This window comes from Echiichthys vipera (assembly GCF_963691815.1).
Source record: "Echiichthys vipera genome assembly, chromosome: 5".
In the NCBI taxonomy this organism is placed as follows: domain Eukaryota; kingdom Metazoa; phylum Chordata; class Actinopteri; order Perciformes; family Trachinidae; genus Echiichthys; species Echiichthys vipera.
In genome coordinates, this window is record NC_139830.1 from 22,261,777 (window position 1) to 22,282,252 (window position 20,476).

A 20,476-nucleotide genomic window follows, 5' to 3' on the forward strand; every position below is an offset into this window, starting at 1 on the left:
CTCCCCTCTGTAGACGTCTAGAAAAAAGGCTTCTTGGCAGACTTCGCCCCTTCATTAATTTTGACCAAATATTTACTGTGCATCACATGGCATGCCTTACATCCCACTCTCGTTTTTCCAGGCCAGGTTTCGAACAGTTTGGGGCGATTTGTGTTCCATTTGGCTGGACTTGCGCCATGCCCCACTCAACAGGCCCGTACTGGTGTCTCTGGGATCTTGCCACATGAGAAACTGGCTCCACTGAGTCTTAACCTACGCTGTGCCTTTGGGAGCCACGTTTCACTTTAATAATACCTTGCATCCACAGCTACAGTATATGAAACAGTCACATATATGCATGCACATACGCAAGCTTTCACACATTGGCAGTCCAATGCTATATGCTCCGTGCTTACCCTTTGAACCTAAAGGTCACCAAAGGAAATGTGCCAAGGTTCTGCACTCAGGCATTTCTGTTGTACCCTCTGTCTCAATGCTGTAACTGAAATTCCCTTTCAACACCCAGCTGTCTGAGGTTTGCTTTAGAATGTGTTTGGCTGGACATTTAGAATAGCCTACATAAGGTCATCGGCTCTGCTCTCAGGGATTGTAATATAACACTGGTCCAACAGTAGACCTGTATCAGCCACTGCCATCAACTAAATAACATTTAAAAAGCATTAGGTGCTTTTTGGCCGTGCCTGCCCTGATTCACTTTGGCATCTCTTCAGAGCTGTTCTTTTTCTTGGCGCGGAGCCCAAATGCCGTACTCCCTGTGGCTGGGCTGTGCCAGCTCAATGTGCTGGTCCTTCTTCCTCCTTGCTGCTCACCAGCCCCTCCCCTGCCTTCCTTCTCCTCATAGCCACCTACAACAGTCCCCTCATGGCCGGCCACAGGATCAGAATTACTGCAGCCAGTCGAGAGCCTGACCCTGGGAAGAGCAGATAAACCCACCGTATTGCTATGGACACACAATTGAGCAGATTTTAAATTGAATTAAGCATACTGTTTTGTTTACACTAACCCTGCAGTGCTGTTCCCATTCCTCTGCAATCATTGCATAAGGGAGAGTGTGAATAGAGATATACCCTTCTACTCGTGTTAAAAGTATGTTTATAATCCACGCTTTTAACTATAAATTTGTTTTTCATACACTAAACAAATTTCTGCAGTGCAATTTATTAATCTCTTGAGGATTTCAAGTCTAGCAGTTGATGGAAGACCAAGTCAGCAGTGAGACTCCTGCATGTCTCAATGCTAAATGTACCAGCATATTCAGTTACCCCTGCTTCTTCTATCCTGCTGTTGCAGGGTGTTTGATGTATCACTGAGAACGCACTGGTCAAACCTCATTAAAAACTGGCACTGCTGGAAAAACAAAAACAAGAAGTAATTGCCCCTTGCGCTCCCTTGCGCTTTACGTCTGTAATCCCCCCCATGCTCCAAACCTTGATTGTGCCACATACAGAGGCTTCCTAATGGAGGGTCTAATTACAGTTCCTAGGATCTGTGCTTTGCTGAAGGAACGACATCCTTGACACCGGTATTGGAGTTCTTTCATGAGAAGCATAGGTCGGGGTTTCTTCTTAGGTTATCAATTTGAATATGCAGGGTCAACTTGATAAATCACACACAGACATACACATTTCAGATAGATTAAAAGATGAGTACTAAACAGACTGACATACACACATACATGCAGACAGATCGACTCTTTGCTTGAATCCGCCCTGCTTTGTTCAGCCCATCTGCCTGCATGGTCTCCAGAGCCAATATGACAGGCAGCTTCCTAACAAGCATTTCTGTCTTTTCCACTACATATTTCCTACTTGTCTCCGTGAATGGATATAAAAAAAAGCAAAGGAACTGTATTTATCCTGCAGGACTGAATTCTGCCCTCATGGCCTTCTGCATGCTTTGACAGCTTTTATTTGTGTCTAATGACACTCACTGGGGCTGCTCGGCATCAGGAGGAGCTACAACTCTTCCACAATTGTGTCCCCTGGGTTTCTGTTGTATAGTATATTTTCCTGTTGTCATGTCTTTTCACAGTTATGCTCTGGTGTCACGTGTGTTCTTACTATTTAAATTGAGAGAAGAAAGCTTTATTTGTAATAAAACATCATTGATGGAGTTTCCATTGGTAACTTTATCCATGAGCTTACAAAAATACTTTTTAAAGACAGGCGAAACAAAGATATCCTTGTTGTCTTTGGTTGACTTAAGAGGTGTTTCATGAGCATCAGCAGTCCTTTATCATACTTGTAATCATGCCTGGTGTCTTTCAAATGTGTCTGGCCGGTTTGGGAAAAGCCTGGAGCAGAAGTGGAAATACTGCTCCCATTGTCATAGCTCCAGATGGGGGCCCCGGAGCAGGATGGACCCAGCCTCTCAAAGGAACACTCTGCTGGGGCTGTCTGCCAGGGTAGAGTCAGGGATGTGTTTCCCAGCTGACACAACCAGATTTGGGGCTTGTGCATTAAGCCTGGGGGGTGGCTTTGTTAGCTCACATCCTGATGAGCAACATTGATTATACAACAACCCCAGAGCTAATGTTGGTAAGATAGATACGGAGAAGATAAGGAGGGAGTGCTTCCCGGTCATGATGCCGTCATCAGACTTGTCACCTCTGTATTGTATATGATGTATTTGAAAATTGAGGCCGATCAAAGGCAGTGGCAGTGATAATGTGCTGCTGATGGATCTTAATATTTTATTAGTCCCCATTTACAGAACTGCCGGAAACTGGAGCACTTTTTTAGTTTCCAAGTTATTGCTCTACTTTTAACTAGGGATCGACTGATATGGATTTTTAAGGGCTGATGACCGACTGACGGTTTTCTTGAGCCGATATCTGGAGCCGATACTACTTTTGCTCCCTAAATTTACATCAGAAAAATTACACAATGATAATCACAAATGTTATGAGTCTCTTTGTTAAAAAAAGGAATGTTTATTAAGCTTAAAAATGGCATCTCCAGAAACACGGAGCTGCCTGTGTACGCCTGTCTGTGAATAATGCCAGGAAAAAACTATTGGCAAACGCAGCAGCCCGCATGGGCCGATACCAATACACAAAGTCAAATATCGGCCGGCTATGTATCGGTCTATCACTACTTTTAAACCAATGGTAACTTCCCTATGTATCACACATTCATATTGTTTGAACTTAAATTAATAAGAGTTACTACAGTCTGTAGACTTTATCTGATTACTTTCTTAACCTTGTTCAATGTCTTGGCCTTAATATTAACGAAGGAGCTTTGTGTCATGCTTGCATTAAATTCTGCAGAAGCCACATTTCACTCAAATATCAAAAGGAGCATTGTAAGAGTGTGTACTTAGTTTCTATAACAGCAAATACAGATAAGCAATCAAATAGTGTAGTGTTGGGTTGCAGTGTGTAAACTCTCAGGTAGCGTGTTTCAGGATTACTTTGATGAAAAAATACACATTTGGATGGTTGTACTATTTTTTCGGGAAACCAATATCTGTTCTCAAGTGCTGCTGTAGTATCAGCGAGGTAACCGTACTCCGTGCTGTTTGGTAAACTGAGACAAAGAGATGAGGAAAGAAAGAGGCCATAAAGATATCCATCACCCCCTTCCATCACCCCACCTCTGGGTCCCTATACACACACAGGGCTCTAATCCTGCCTCTTAGGAGTGTAAGTGATAGCCTTGTGTAACATTAAAAACAGGTATGATCTGATGCAACTGGCAAAGTCATTCATGCAGCGCATTCCAGGGTGGGATCCTGATGTGGAAACGGTAAAGGATTCAGTTTCTCTCCCCTGTTAATGTCATCTGATCGGAAGAACAGTACCTTGCCTTTTCGCTCCGCTTCTGTCTCTCCCTCTGTTCCTCCATCTTATCTCTGCCCTCTCTCTCCGTTATCTTCTCTAATTCAACAGAAAAGGGTGCCTTTTCTTTTGCTTCAGTCATTTATTGGCAGGCGGCGTCCAGAGCAGGCGTGGCTCAAGTCTCCGCCTGGCTACCCCGAGGGACACGCCCTCTGCTTTTATCTCTGCCATAAATCCCTCTTAAGTCCCCTAATCACAGATTAATGGGACTGTAGATAGGGAGTGCCCTACTGTGCTTGGCCCTTCTTATCACAGACCCATATTCCATATCTCTTCCGTTGTTCAGCTGGACATCTGATATGGGGTGTGATGATATGGCTCAAGCTCCTGCAACACCTCCCAATTTGAGCATCTGTCTTTATGAGATTTTATGACCTTGAGCATCTTTATGGAGGAAATTACCACTGTATTGCTCATATGATCACATGAAACTTGTTTATGAATTGTTTGATCCTGACCGCGGATTTGATTGAATGACCCAGCATTGTGAAGTTTGGTTTATCATTCAAGGAAGTAGACACATTATCCCATCTCCCTACCTCAGGGGACCACAGTGACAACAGATGTAAATTGCTTCACTGTCCCTCTCCCTTGTGAGTTCTCTGGGGTAAAGGGCAGGTGCCTGGCTCCTTTTTTCCCCCTCATGCTCTGCCAAGATAGGAGCTATGCAAAAGAGCTGTGAGAGACACAGGCACATTTGCTTTTTGAGCGAGCAGGGAAAATCAGTGGACCTGAACTTATTACTTTAGCTAGGTGATTGTTTTTTGACCCGCCTTTCTGCTTCTCTCCATCTCTATGCTGAGGGTGATTAGTAATAAAAATTCAGTTCACATGATGTCGCCTGTGGGGTTACATGAGCTTTTAATTGCAAAGGGCAACCAGGCTGTGTTTAGGAATGACCCCACCTCTTACAGAGCTGACCCCGTCTAGCTGGTTCTTTTCCTGAGGCTGCTTAGAGTCGAGGCATTACTTCCAAGTAGTCTTTAATGCTTTCAGTCAGAGTAGTTAGATCGATTGCTGCCTCCCAGACACGTAAGCTTTGTAGTGCCACAAATAAGACCTTATTGCATTTTCTTATAGTTGACATCTTTGCTATTTACCCTGACAGCAACTGTTCTCAGTAAAATGCTTCCATCACTAACTGTTGCATTATGTAGTTATACATAATCAATAGTGCAGCTCTCATAACTGTTGTGTCGATAGCATGGGAAGTAGGGGTGCTGAGGGGGCTGTAGCACCCACTGAATTCACCCATAAACTATAAGTTAATGAATGTATTTTTTAAGTTATACAATGTTTTCCCCACTTTTATTGGGGTATAGGCTATATACTTTAAGTAGCAAGTATTTGCCTCAGATTTTTCTCCATTTATTATCATATGCATTAGTCTATTATTCTATTCTTGGCCATGCAGACTTACAGCGAGAGAGGGAGAGAGCATTCACACATATGGATGAGGAGAAGACAAAAGTGGATATATGAAACAAAGCTCTATTTAGTCATGAAGCCTTTCATCTTTGCTGTGTGTAATATTGTTGCTGTCTGTAAAGTTTTTGTAATATGTTGGTAATGACTAGTATAAATTATCCTGGCCATTTAAATTCATAAGCAGTCTATGTAATGTATGCATATTACTTTATCACCAGATTGGGGAAGCAGGCTTATCTTGTGGAATATAGATTGACAGTACATCGACTCATGTTGCAGGGTGAAAATCAAGTTCAGCCCCAAGACCCAGATGAATCAATATGAAGCTGGTAGCCATAATGTTAATATACAGTGTATGCCTAGAGGTGATCTAATGGACAGCAGAATGACCTTGGCTTCTTGAGAACCACTGCAAATTCTGTGATCATGCCCTGTTTGTCAATGATTGGACTGGGGAAAAATCCTGAATTTCAGAGTGGGCAAATACCCAGAAGGTCTTTAGAGTCCTCAGATGCATACAGATACTGTGTGAGTATATGGGTCAGTGTCTGGGTCCGGACCCTTGTGGTGACTGTATGGATGGGTCTAAGGCTGTTCAATTCAGTATGCTTGTTGTTGCTGTTGGTCTCCCATGGTTTCTTGTTCATTACTGAGATTGCTTTTAGCATTGAGCGCAAAGTCACAGAGAATTGTAGTTTTTTTTAATCACCTCCATAGCAAGCAAAGACTCCCTCAAGCATAGTTTAACTGTGTGTGTGTGTGTGTGTGTGTGTGTGGTGTGTGTATGTGTGTGTGTGTGTGTGTGTATGTGTGCGTGCGTGCATGTGAGCGTGTGTGTGTGTGTGTGTGTGTGTGTGTGTGTGTGTGTGTGTGTGTGTGTGTGTGTGTGTGTGTGTGTGTGTGTGTGTGTGTGTGTGTGTGAAAAAATAAATGAGAGAAAAAGAAACACAGATCGTTCCAGCAAGTGAGAGGGTTAAGGGAGAGAGAGAGAGAGAGAATCTTGCCTCAGGCAGCAATCGATCAGATCCTTGCAGTAGGAGTCCCAGCTTCCCTTTGGTGAGGCTGTGTATTGCATTAGCTCATTTCACATTTTCTGTCTGGAAGCAAAGAAGGGGGGTGTAGGGGGATAGAGAGTAGGAGAGAGGGCGGTTGAAAGCAGCTGGAAGGGCAGCGCTTTGAATTAAAGGGAGGGTTAGACAACTCAGAGCGAAGCGAGAAAGAGATGCTCAACAGCTTGGTTCGGTAGTGAAGTGTGCACTCTGCTCTTTTCTTGTTTGTGTCTCAGATTTGGGCTTCAGAGCGTGTTGTAAGGAATGAGTAAAGTTAGCCATCTTCTAAAAGCATGCATCTGTAGAGGGGGGACACGGGAGTGTTTGGGCCATCATGACAGAATAATCCTTTACACCGCCTGTGTCTTTTTCCCCTGGTGAGGGGTAATGGAGCTGAAGTAACTGGGGTCACTCAAAGCATCTGTGGGGATCAGCAAAGTACACACACACATACACTCACCAACATGCACGCACACATGTCCACAATGAATTCAATCAAGAACAAGGAAAGCATAATAGCATGGTGCAACTGATACTTTCTCGCACCCACTCACTGCTCAAAACTCACACACCTTTGGGAATCACACACAAAATACTTATTAGAGTACATTATGAACTGCTGAATATGTATTTACCTGCTTCTTCTTACCAACTTTCCTGAAACAGGATACTCACCTGTAACCTATGTTTTCTTTTCAGTCTGCATCTTAATCATGCAGATCCGGTGTAATCATCTACAGTAAACAGCCTGATCAAACACAGCGCTGCCTGCTGCACAGCTCTCATCACAGTGGGCAACATCTAAATACTTAATGGTTCCCCCATAAAACCCTGAACTTCAGACAATTTCAAATTAGAGAGGAGCTATCTAAATCAGGAAGGGAACGGGCAGAGAAGATAGCGGCGGAGCTCTTCAAAGTCCTCTTTAATAAAACATATTAGCATGCCTTGTCTGGTGAAGGGCTGCGGTGGTGATGAAGTCACTGTGGTGGTAATGGGCCTGTGTATGCTAGCATAGTGAGGAGTGTTAGCTCAGCTCTTTTCTCCAGTATGCTGTCTGACCAAAAGGCCGGGCCTCGTTAGCATATGGTCTGTAGGTTCAAAAGCTTGTGATGGGAGCAGGTTACAAATGGAGGTTAATGAGCCTGGTAGTGGTTCAGGCAGCTCCAATAGTCAGGAAGCACAGACATGTATTTTTTATAAACTTTTTTCAGCGTCAGAGAGCAGACTAATACATTCTTGCTAAAGGCTTGATGTACCACTCTCTCTCATTCTCCATCTGTTTCTGCCTGTCTGTCTCTCAGAGATGCTTTAATCTCTGCAGATATGTTTTTCATACCCACTGAGTATCTATAGAATGACATGCAGAATTACAGGGACTTCTGTGAGAGACTTTTTCTCATTTGTTGTGTTGCAACTAAAAATTGAATCATTAACTGATTGACTTCAGTCTAAGTGCAAAACATAGAGTAGACATTACTGGCACATTTTGAATACAGTGTTCTGTGGCATAAAATCACACTGCAACTGTAATATTGCATTATCTTAAGCACAAATTATCATGTAATTATTTACAACTGTAAATAAATGCTTGTGAGAAGAATGAACCATTAGCCTTGCCTATTGTGGCTTATTTAGACTAATTTAGACAACTGTCATAATTATTTTCTCTCTAACATTGAGGCAAGACACAATCCATGCAGTTTGTGACCAATAAACCAATGTGCTGGATATAAACATGAAACTTTATCCCAAAGAAGGAGCCTATACTGGAGCTCAAGGGAAAATGCATTCATGATCATGATGTCCTTCATTTGGGTACTGGATTAATTAGATTTCATTGACCACACTACATATTTGCTAGACGTGATTAATCATGCCACAGAGCTGTCAGTGATTATGCTGACTTTACTTAAAATATATGGTGACCATAAGAAGATGCCTTCTCAGCAGCAGATTTGTAGGGTAAGGGGGGATGGGCGGAGGGCATGGAAATGAGGCAGTGTGGCAAGTTCACAGGATGCTGGGTAAATTAATTGCGGGCCGGTGCCTCCAATTACACCATACTCTTTTTAATTGGTCCTGAATGGGCTCCAAAGGCCTTTGCTGGGAGATATGGCAAGTGGGGGAAAAAGTCTCTCTTTCTCTCTCACCCTCACACATACACATACCATTGTGCCTATGCACACAATGCATTCACAACCATTAATTCCCACCCTTCAGGAATTAACAGCAGGAAGCTAATTTGCATGTAAAGCAGGTTTGATAGCCACAGCTGACTGGTCGGAGAGCAATAGTAATGACCTGAGATATCACTGGGGTGTTAACTCCCTTAGCACTGCTGTTGGCACTGTTGTTGGCAGCGCTTCTCCTCCTTCAATAGTGTAATCTCTATTCCTGCTCCTTCGTTAACGCTAAGCTATGCATCTTTATCTTATCTTGTATCTTTTAATTTCCTTTTACCTTAAAGGTGTGCCATATTCTTGATTACTGTTGCCTTCGTTTTTTTCTTTTCTGCACTTTGATCTTAGAAATGACAGAGTCGCATAACTGGATCAGTGCTCAGCTTTACTGTTACTGTAATTAAAGAGTGACTTCACAGATTGGTAGTTTATTTCATCTTTAATACTTCATCTAATGCATCAGCAGTACCTATCATTGTGCATGAAATAATATGTTCCACTGCTTTCAAATTATATTGTCTGTATTGAAATATGATATATATATATATATAATATACCAGCACTTCTTTGGAGGCGTGAAGGCGCATACATAAGTGTGCAACTTAAGTCCATATAGTGTGTTACTCATGCTAACGAGTAGCTGGTCAGATCTGATCAAAAAGGCACAGTCACTTTCTCAACTTACATCAATAATTAGAACCTATAGATAAATATATTATTTCAGTGCTATGGTAATTACATATATCCAGAGTTAGTTATGCTGCTGTACTGTTAAGCACTGTCATCCATGACAATAAGCTTGAAGGCCTACGTACCATTTTATATTATAACAGAGAAATATGGACTATACAATCCATTCATTGGTATAAATCCTCACAGATCTTTCATTTTTGTAATTTCTTCACAGGATCCCGACTGCGCCAAGAGGACACCCCACCCCGGATTGTGGAGCATCCCTCTGACCTGATTGTTTCCAAAGGGGAACCTGCTACTCTCAACTGTAAAGCGGAGGGGCGGCCAACCCCGACAGTGGAGTGGTACAAGGATGGAGAGCGTGTGGAAACAGACAGGGACAATCCCCGTTCTCAGCGTATGCTGCTGCCCAGTGGCTCCCTCTTCTTTCTACGCATCGTCCACGGACGACGGAGCAAGCCGGATGAAGGTTCCTATGTCTGTGTTGCCCGCAACTACCTGGGAGAGGCAGTGAGCCACAATGCCTCACTGGAAGTAGCCAGTAAGTGCAGCATGTCTTCCTATTACTTCTTTGCCTCTAGTGTGGGTGTGAATGGAAGAGTTTGGGTTCAGATGCAGCTGAATAGCAGGCTCCAGTTTCCTTCACTGTTTCTCTGCTCAATGTGTTCATTGAGTTGGATAATCTCTTAGGAGATGGGCAGGATGTGTTTGGCCCAGCGGTCTCTGTAGGCCTGCGGAGCCTTGAGGGAGAAGTGGCCTGATCATTCTAGGGTGAGTGCTTCTCTAAAGGGCCCATGGTAGGTGGTCACGAGCAACAATGGGAACAAAGCCCTTTCTGTTTTTGCCCTACTACTGCTTTTTGTCAGAGAGAAAGATATGAGGTTTTATATGGAAAGGAATGCAATCGTTGCATCTGTGTTTAGTCATCTTTTAATGAAGAGATTTCCCACTCATTTCATGTAAGTATCAGACATTCCCGCTATTGTCTGCCACACTCATGCAACAAGGTTAGCTTTGATGTAAAGTGGATTTAAGCATCTCTAGATTCAACAGGCAGGCCTGGGGATACATTAGTAAGGAGTATATTTGGCAGTCAGTGGGTATGCAATGAAGGCAGAGAAAATAATCTTTCTAAACCATTTAGGCTTTTTGCGAGTGGTGACCTGTGTTGACAAATTTGTTCCCATGATTCTTTAAAGGCTGCTTTCGTTGGTGAGGTCAGCTCTGCAGATATATTATCTCTTTGCTCTGAAGGCTGAGGAGGAGAGCTCAGATATCAACCGCTCCTCTAGCATGCCCAGAGGCTGTCACCAACCCGCTCACTGTAATCTAATCAAGATGGGGAAAGAAAGAATTGTGTGTTTGAATGCGTACATGTGTGAGTTAATGTGGACAGGGGCTGAGCATTGGCTTCTGGCTTTTTGAGGGTAATGGTCTTGGGTATGAAGCTTTTGTCAAAGCGGGTACGACTGCTTGCTGTGCATTTTCAGATTGAAGCTGTATTTGTGTTAGTGAGCTGTAACTTCTCTACTCTTAATGCTGTTTTTGATATTTTCCATCTTCAGTGTCAGCTGTGTGAAATGTTAAGCAAGGAGCATCAGATACCTTTACAGGATTCTTGATAATACACTGTTATGGTGTATTTCATGAGCTCTGCTGTCAAATGGAGAGTAGAAGTCTCCCTTCAGGTGATTAGAGAGAAGATGCAGTGCAGAGTGGTGGTTCAGATGGTGTCTTATCCTCATATATCCTGCAATATCTAATGCCAGCCAAGCGTGTCAGCATAAAAATTTTAACTTCTACACAATTAAAATGTAATCATCCAACCTACTTTAGAGGCAAATTAATAATATGAAATAAAAAAAGGATGCGTGGCAAGTGTTTGGCTCATTAAAAGTTTCCACAGGTCAGTATGCTAAAAATATTCCCCAGTAATAGAAGATACAGTTTTTTTTCAGAGGTGGGTTTTTGTAAAGTCAAAAAAAAAAAAGACACTTGGCAGGACTCCCGAGGACCGAGTACAGAGTACCATTGGCTCAGTCTCAAGTTCGGGCTGCTTATTTTGTAAAAGGTTCAAACGGACCCATAATGACAAGCCACTGTGCTCCAGCCCTCTCTCTCCTTCTCGCTTAGTTGGTGTCTCTCACTCCCCTCTCTGCAGCTCATACTTAACTACATATAATTATGTTGTCGGAGCAACCGGGATGGAACCCTGCTGAAGAAAAAAAAGGCAGTAGAAAAAGAAAAATCAGAGAAACACTGAGCTGTCTTTACAAGGCTTCATTTAAACCCCACAGTGAAGAAACTACAAGCCATAAATATGTCTCACAAGGGCGTATTAGAAAAGTTTAGAGCATTATGGATTGTATGTTGTCATTAAGATGCTTGTCATACCTTAACCGTTATGATCTGAACATTGTAGACATTTTTTTTACTCAGACTCAGTGTAAGTTGAGGGTACACCCAGGCTTCTAATTCCCAATGAAACTCCTAAGAAGGAAGTTGTGGCTTTAATTTTATTGACTTTGCCTAGCTCTCTCCCCCTCTAACGTTTTCACTTTAAAAGCTAAAAACACAACTTTTTAGAGATGTTATTCTAAGAGCCTGGCTCTAACAGTTTCCCTTACTCACCAGCGATTGTTAACATAATCCAAGTTTCAACAAGTCCTGTTTTGCCAGGCTAGGAGAGCTAACCCAGTTTGTTTGGTTTATCATTAACCACATGTACAGTACAGCCCACGCTCTCTCTATCTCAGCCTCTTAACCCAAAGCCTGGGCTAATGCATTTACTATAAATCCTGTTTGCCTTGTTTATTCAAACAAGCTTAAGATAGGATTCCTTCCCTGTTATGTGATTATGTCCTTTGTATTAGCAATGCTGACAGCAAATGATGAACTTGCTTTGTGTTTAGGTCACATTTAAATATGCCCTAAATTGTTACATTGTTGTTGTTTTTCCATAACCTGTGCACCTTTAGAAGCCATATATGTTTTCACCAAACATTCAAAACTTCCAAGATATAATTTAAAAGTAATAGAGAATGTGCTCACTCTTATTTAGCACTTCCTGACAGATGACACATAGGCAAAATAGAGTATGTGTGCAGTATACTGTGACAACTCTGTGACATACCGGAGCAATTCCTTTACCCAGCACTGTGCAGGAGGCCTTGAGAGGCTCTATGAATAGCTTGTTTCCCTTTTCCTGGATGCGAAGATAGTAAAGTGAGGTAATGGACGGCACACTGCTCCACTCGAGCAGGCGATAACCTCAGGGCCTGCTGTCTAGTGGCCTGGCTGACTGCACAGTGCTGACCGCACAGGGTTGGCTGTAGGCCTTATATCCACACAGGCTCCTTTCTCCAGAGGCAGAGTTTACTTTTTTACAGCCACTAACAACAGAAGCAAAGGGGTGTTTACTTGAATTTGGACCATTTCATATAACTCTAGTCTAGCCAAGTTTATCTCAGAATTTCATTGATCTTGATGCTTCTGCGAAACCTCTGTCACCATGTGCAGCCAGCTGGCTTCACTGTCGCTCTGGTTTGTGGGGGGAGGTCTGGGTTTTGAATGTGTTGAAGGATGCAGGGTTCATCTTGACAGATTAAGGGCCATGCCTTAGGGTCATCTGCAGAGTGGAGGACAGGCTGGCATGCACCAGTCAAAAGGCAGCATGGCCACCACCCACTGATCTGAGGACCCGCCCGTCTCTCTTGCAGGAAATCCCATGTACTATATCTATTGGCTCTCAAAGACTCTGGGTCTTCATGGTGTCCCCTTCAGCACCCCCCCCCCCCCCCGCTTCATAGTGTCCCATTAAGCACACCTCCAACCTCAACATTAACCCCTCCACTTGACAAATAACATCTGAGTCCAACAGATCTTTCCCCCCTGCCCTCAGCCATTTCCCCTCTTTACTCATTATTTTTCCACACCTACCCACTGAAGCAGAACAACCACCAAAACTGAAACAGCTTCTTTCACTACCCGGTGCCACAGTAATTATTTATTTGTCATGGTGTTTGCCTTTCATTAACCTATTACAAGAGTGACAGTAAAGTGCATCAGTTTTTGAATGTCATGGACTTGATCACATCTCTCCTTCTGTTTATGTTATTTTGGGACTCCTTTAACCTATTTCTGCTCTGCAAATCTGAAGGAGTTCTAAATGTAAAATATAGACTATAAGGTGAAGAGAAAGATCAAAGGGTGAGGTAGAGAAAAAGAAACAGCGGAGAAGGAGAGAGCAAGAGCAGAAGGAGAACATATCAGGACAGCTAACCCCAGCAGAAGCAGCATTCAGTGTGCTGGCAAGCTGCCAGGGAACTGGAGGCTGAGTGTGTTACAGCTCTGTGGCAGTTATTTGTCTCAGGGAGGTTCTGAGCAAATTGGTGCAAATGGCACAGCCAGGGTCTGCTTCATGAGTCAACATGCAGCTGAGGCATGGGGTTCCACACCACAGACTCTCTCTCTCATTGGCCTCCACTCCAATCTTTTTTATGTTGGAATGCAGAACCCTTCCACAATCTCAAAGCCCAGTGGTGTGTCTGTGTGTGTGTGTGTGTGTGTGTGTGTGTGTGTGTGTGTGTGTGCTTATGAGGATGTCGAAGCTGAACTCTGCCTCGCTAAGAAAACTCAGTTTCATATGTGTAAAAAGTTTTGCATGCATGCTGTTAGCTTTAAAACAAATCCCTGTGCATGCATTTTTTTTCTTAGTTTACCTTGCTCTTAATACTTTCTGCATATGTGTGCTGTTGTTCAAGGCTATTTCAGTCCACTGCTGTTAATCTTGAAATTTAAGCACATGGAAAATGGTTACCGTCTAATTACAACCCCCCAAATACATAACTGTCAGCCCAGTCTTTGTGAAACCTCTGCAGGGAGGATATGTTCCACACATGCATTTCAATTAGTCTTCTATTATTCCATATATGCAGAGAGACATTTTTATCATGCGTGTTGCGTGTGTCGCCTGTTGAGCCTAGCATATTTAGCACTTCAGGGTGTTTGCAAAAATCAATGCAATCCATGTAATTAAACCTGGGGCATCTATTTTCTGTGTTGCGTTGATACCTAAATGCTATTTTGAGTAGAGAATTTCTGCGAACAAAGCCGGCATTACAAAAATGTGCGGTATCTCTGATAGCATGCTGTGCTTGTTGGTATCCTGGATACGTACCTTAAAAGTTTAACCATTTTAAAATATGTAATACACAACCTGGTAGTTATTGGCTGACGTAATTGACCCAACGTGTCTCTTTCAGTGATGTAAAAATGTGTCAAATGTCACACTCATCTTTTGCACTAACACACCAGCATAACCCCGCCCCCACATAGCCCCCATTCCCCCACCAAAACTAATACCGCTGGCTAGATGCGAGGCCAAGAGCTCAAAATGCACACCATGAGAAAGAGTGCAGTTTAGTTTCGGATAAGACCCAGAGCAGTGAAGCAGGGCAGCTTTTTAACAGAGTTTTAGCTGCTTTGTGTTGTTTTACAGCAAACACTGGCACCGAGCGTAAAAATAACACACATCCTGCAGAGTGGGAGAAAGTGGTATGACTGGATTGGTTTATATGAGAATGAAGCCTTCGATTGAACACAATTGGGTGAGGCGAAGTAAGTGACTTGTGTTTGTGTGTTTGATTTCATCAATCTGTCAGTTTGTCTACACTGGTCTAGTGAACAATGTCTAGGAAGTGTTGTGTGAAGGAGTCTGTACATGAGCTGAAGACAGGTGTACATACATGGGTAAAGGAGCCTGCCCAAAGTCCCATCAATCACTCTATGCTCCACCCGTCTCTGACAGCTTACTGGGCTAGGGAAGGCAAGGGAGACAAAGGCTACAAAAGTACATGCAAACCCCTTTTTATCCCTCCTTCTGTCCCTTGCTGTATACGGAAAACATACGATGAAGAAAAAGCTGGGCACAGTTTGAGATTTTGAGACTAGGGAAATCAAAGTTAATAGCGCAAGAAATAATGTCATGTGATTCCCACTCATCTGCATTATCAGATTGTCATGGGAAGGAGTTGGGAAGAAATTGCACCATAAAGCAATAACTACCGAGTCTTGGTGAATAACATGCTTTTTAATGGCACCATAAAATACTTCTTCAGAAGGTGTAGCTTGAGTTAGTCCCTTTTAGTGTGATAGATGATGATGGTGCTTGTATGATCTCTGGTCTTTATAAAGATAACGAATAAACTGCATTAGATGTGGTAAACACAGCTCTTTCACACTGACATCCTCTCTGAATTGCCTTTTCGGATCCCCTCTCAGAGTGCATTAATTTAATTCATGGCTCGTCTTTCTTAACAAGGAAGGGAATGCTGACTAATGGGGTCCACTTTAAGCACTTCCCTTTGTTTCTGTAGATGTTTTTTTTGTCCATCCATTTACACACAGTGATATTCCCCAGAAATCTCAAGATTTCTTTAAAAAAGGTAGAGCCGCACGGCTTTCTGTCTGTCTGGGTGTGTGGACATAGTCAGAGCTTTTTTTCCCCGGTCGCCACAGTGACTGCTTATTCATCTCTATGTAATCCTTGCCTCTGGCTATAGCTCAGAACAGGATCATGGGTAGGATGGTTGCAGGCTCCCAGGATAGTGAAGTATGATATTAACATTATGAAGTGCCAGTCTAGAGCAGATAAGATACCGTATGTGAGCTCTTGAGTCCAGTGGTCCTGTACTTCCACTCAGGAGTACCATTGATAACAGAGTGCCTTCACTTCCTCTCCTCTTAAAAACATCTACATTGTTTGTGTGTGCATGATTGATTGTTTTATGTGTCCATCTTTTATCAACATTTTTCCATATTTGTCTGAGGTGTGTCTTTGGCTCTGCTCCATATGTGATAAATGTTCTTGGTGGTAAGCTGTGAGTCAATGCTTGTAGAACCAGATGAATGTTTGCTGCTGACTCTAATCTCCACTTCTTCTGCGGAGACCTGGGTATTACTCTTGTTGTGAGGTGTAATCTCCTCTTGGTCTGAGCCTCTCCTGTGTTCAGAGAGACTGTACATATGTGTGTTTATGTGTCTGTGAAGTGCATGCGTGTGTGCGTGCGGATGTGCTTCTATTCTGGTGTCTGGTCATATGACGAGGTGTTCTGCTCTGTGGACATGCTCTGGTTATTAAACCTGGGTTAAGCCCTCACTTGAAACCTTCTATCATGCTCCCCGATCCGAGACGATGGAGTTAGGGAGGATTAAGGGGTTTGGAGACTGGAACTTCAGGGATTTCAGACAACATTTTGGCAAAATGTGCACAAGGGGCACACTCAGTCCTCCTAAGATGAGCCTGCACGGACCTTGTGATGGCCTGTTTTTTTGGGGTTTTTTTTTGTCCTTGTCTTCACTGTCTACGCCCAGGAGACAGATAGTTTTTCAGCTATCCTCTAACTCTCAGAAGAGTGCACGCATCTAGCTGTCAACTCTTGGACACACTTACAGCAAGGGTACAAAACAAGACCAGTGATATGTCAGGCACATATTTGACAAGCTTGCTCCCAAATACTGAGTTTCAGTTGCTTTTGCAAAACAAAACAAAACAAGTTCATGTACTTTCAAGCATAGTAACGTGTAGTTCATCTGTATACTGGCAGAGTAACAATCATATATTAGGTTCTGGATATTTAAGTGACATTCTCTGTGGCATTATTTATGTAAGTGTATGGCACACGGCTTTGGTTTATCCCTGACATGGATGGTATTTGTAATTTGTAAATGTGTTTGGTTTTTAGTTGCCCAAAAGTAGATGTAGGAAGACAGACTTATTCTGCGCAGGTTCAGTGAACTGATAACACAGGAAACTGTCTATGTGCCACCATTGTGCTATATCAGCCATTATCTGATATATACTCCCACATGCTATATCCTGTTTTGCTCTCCTTTCTACCCTCCCCCCCCCCTCCTCTGATTGTGCCCCACTATGTTACTTTTCCTCACTCTGTCTCCTGTGAAGGAAAAAAAAAAAGGAGGCAACTTTTTTTCCAAGGCCTCTGCGAAGGAGAAGGGACAGGACGAGTGGGGGGTGGGGAGGATCTGAAATGTTATCAGACTTGTAGCATGTTGCTGAGCCTGGAGTAAGACAGGCAGGTGAGGTAAGTAGTATGGCCAAACACTGATAATGGTCTGCCTTGTGCTGACTACAAATGAAATGCAGTCTACTTGCTGCTGACTGTGGAGAGTCACAGCCATGCCATCAGTCAATGACAAATGCAAACAAGGGATACGTGGTGGCATTCAATTGTCATCTAATTGTCCTTGGTTGCTATGGTAGCTAATCTGATCATTAAAGCAACAATTGGGAGAAAATTAGTTTCTCCTTGGTGTGTCACATATATAGCTGTGTCCTAAAATAGGGCAGGTATGAGTGAGAGTTGTTGCTGATTATCACTGTGCAGTTTTTATGTAAGCGTTCTGTTATCCTGACCTCTCTGTAATTCTAGCAGTTCATTTCTAAGCCCCAGATATTCAGAATATTGGGTCTCACGTTACAAATGAAGGGATTGACTACATTACTGCAGTAATGGTGCACTAATTACAAAGGGCATAAAAATAAATGGATGAACAGCAAAAGCAACAAACTAACAATACACATAATTGAACTGATGCTACTCATATCTGAACGATTTAGTTAGACTTGTTTAAACATCTGTTTCATCTTATTAACTGAGAGAATGTTGTTTATGCACCCCAGGCTTTACTACAATTGTGGTGAACATAATTATCCTCAATGGAGTGTATGTAAACATAATACAATAGTGTAATTAGGACCATAAGGAGAAGGGGCAGCCTGACTGAGTGATGAATAGAGCAGATACACCCTCACCTCTTCTTTGTGCCTGCTTGACCTTTCTGAACAGGGTGTGGCAAGGACACAAAAGGATCTCCATGTAACCATATACCGCAAAGAGTTGGATAAAAGACAGACAGGGGGACGTCATGTGTAAAAGGAGAAAAGTGGAGAGGATCCATTCAGAATTCAAACAGTAGTCAGTTGCTGTGGGTATGTTTGAAATAGCTGACATCTGACTCATTGAGGCTCGGTATTGTATGACCATAGTGTTGCTGTTAGGCTCGGGGGTGACATTTCTATTCTCTCTTCCAGACCCCCCCCCCCCCTCTCTCTCTATCTCTCTCTCTCTCTATCTCTCTTTCTCTCTCTCTCTCTCTCTTTCTTCGCCTTGCAGTAGTATCAGATTCAAATCTGTCAGTGGTGCCTCAGCTCCATTTAGCGGATTGGATCCCATCTGATGGATGGGATAGAAAGCCCATTCAGTGACCGGGCAGGATGGAGCTAGTCCTGTTCCCAGAGTTCTTTGCTTCCTCAAAAATAGCTTGGGGTTTGGAACTCACCTATGCCAGTTTTCAACACGCATTTTTCCAATATTCATTTCTTGTACTTATAGTGCAGTGTAACTCACTCATAAGAGGCACTGCAAAACTATCATTCTTCCCTACAGCCTTATGCCTGGGCCACACAGCATGTGCCAGTAGCACATGTGCATTGCGTTGTTGTATTTTATTTTGGTGCACATGTTGACATAATAGAGCAACTACACAGCCCCTCTGAGCAACGTAACTTTGGCTCTCGAGGTCTCAGCTATTTTTTCCACGGGACATGCATCGTTCATAGCAAAAACAGACGGTGTAATTATCTTTTTTTCTTTTCTCATATTAACAGCAGTTTCGCTAAAGTTTCAATGTGTTTGTATTATGTATAATACAAAATAGCCATCATCAATGGCAAACTCAGCAGTTTCAGCAAGGTAGCTGTTACGCACTCTGCATCCAGGCAGTGAGACCTGGCCTTTACAATATATAACCTCTAGTGCCATGTTTGAACCTGAGAATCTGTTTTACTTTCTCTGTGAGCATCATGCCGATAATCATGGTGTGATAGCAGATGATCTCTGGACCCGGCCCTTGCGCCCAGTGTCATTTTTCCCTACCAAAGGGATTAGTGGAGAGTGCCGACTCTGCAGGTAGAGCCGTAAGTTAATTTACCCCACTGTTTGGAACTATAATAGCTTATTGATTGCCTGACAGAGATGCAAGAAGCAGCATGGAAGGGCACAGAGAGGGGAGAAAATAAGTTAATCATCGCTCAGTGTGTTGCCAGGATTTAATCACATTACCCAAGGTTCACCACCGCCATGTAAATTCACTTTCAACCTCGGAGGAGTTGGAGTGACTGCTGTGAGACAGAGGGGACACTGCTGAGTTTGTGAAGCCTTCCCTCAGCTGCGGTCTCATCCCTGCCGGCCTGGTACTCCCTGCCAAGCACCCGCCTCAATCCTGTGGGATGCAAGCTCCCTGCCCAGGGGCCCGGCTCAATTCATGCTAAGCTGTTGGGTTAATTTTAGCTATGCTACCCAGTGGTGACCTCCATCTGCTAAAGTGCTGCTCAGGTTGTCTGAAAAACATCAGCCTAGCCCCAACGATTCAGACCATAACTCCCAGACATCTGGTTGGGCCATCACTCATTCCTTCCACTTGGCTTTCCCAGGCTAAAGTGTTCCTGTGCTCTGTGTACAGTATGAGCAGGTCTGTGTGTGTGTGTGTGTATGTGTGTGTGTGTGTGTGTGTGCGCGCGCGTGCATGTGTGTGTTTGTGTAGATGTGCCTGTGTGTGTGTTTCTCAAAGGAACTCTGGCCCATTAGCACTACCATCATACACACATTCTCACTACAGCTGGTTACCTGGAAACTGCACATGCTGCTTTTTTGACTGGCGGTCCAGCTTGACCAGAGCTCCACCTGCACATAGTCTTGCTCACTTAACTGAAACAGTGCTATCATTTATACTTACGCTCTCTGTTCTGTGAGAGTATCACATTGGCTAACATCAAAAACAGCAAATCCAGGTTTAGCTATGGTTGGAGTTTGCCCATACTTCAGCCTGGCTTCCATCAGTCTGTCGGCACCCAAACACTCAGCTAACCGAAACCAAACAATGGCACGGAGAGGACAGAGGTGAAAGAGTGAGATAGTGTAAACACAGAGACACAGAAATGTTGACCTTGCACCAGATCACACACACACTGTCACTGACCTGATGGCCAAATTCCTATCTGGCAAGAGCAACATCTGGCAAAAATGTCCACTTCGAACCCAGATCTAAAGCTCATCAGGTCTCATCACTACCAAGTCTCCATGTACAACATTTAAAAGAAAAGCTTTGATGTGCTTTAAAATAACTGCATGGAATCTGGTGCTTTGAGATCAAACGCAGAAGGAAGGAGAGATGGGAAGGAACAACAAAGACAGGGATAA

General features: G+C 43.2%; 1 protein-coding gene across 1 annotated transcript in view; it reads left to right on the plus strand.

The window, feature by feature from the left end:
* The window catches only part of robo1 (roundabout, axon guidance receptor, homolog 1), a 128,626-nt gene that overhangs the window by 8,634 nt on the left and 99,516 nt on the right, over nucleotides 1-20,476 (plus strand). Inside the window, exon 2 of the mRNA XM_083914653.1 lies at nucleotides 9,409-9,735. Coding sequence (XP_083770779.1) covers nucleotides 9,409-9,735 — 327 coding nt within the window. The remainder of the gene's footprint in view (nucleotides 1-9,408; nucleotides 9,736-20,476) is intronic.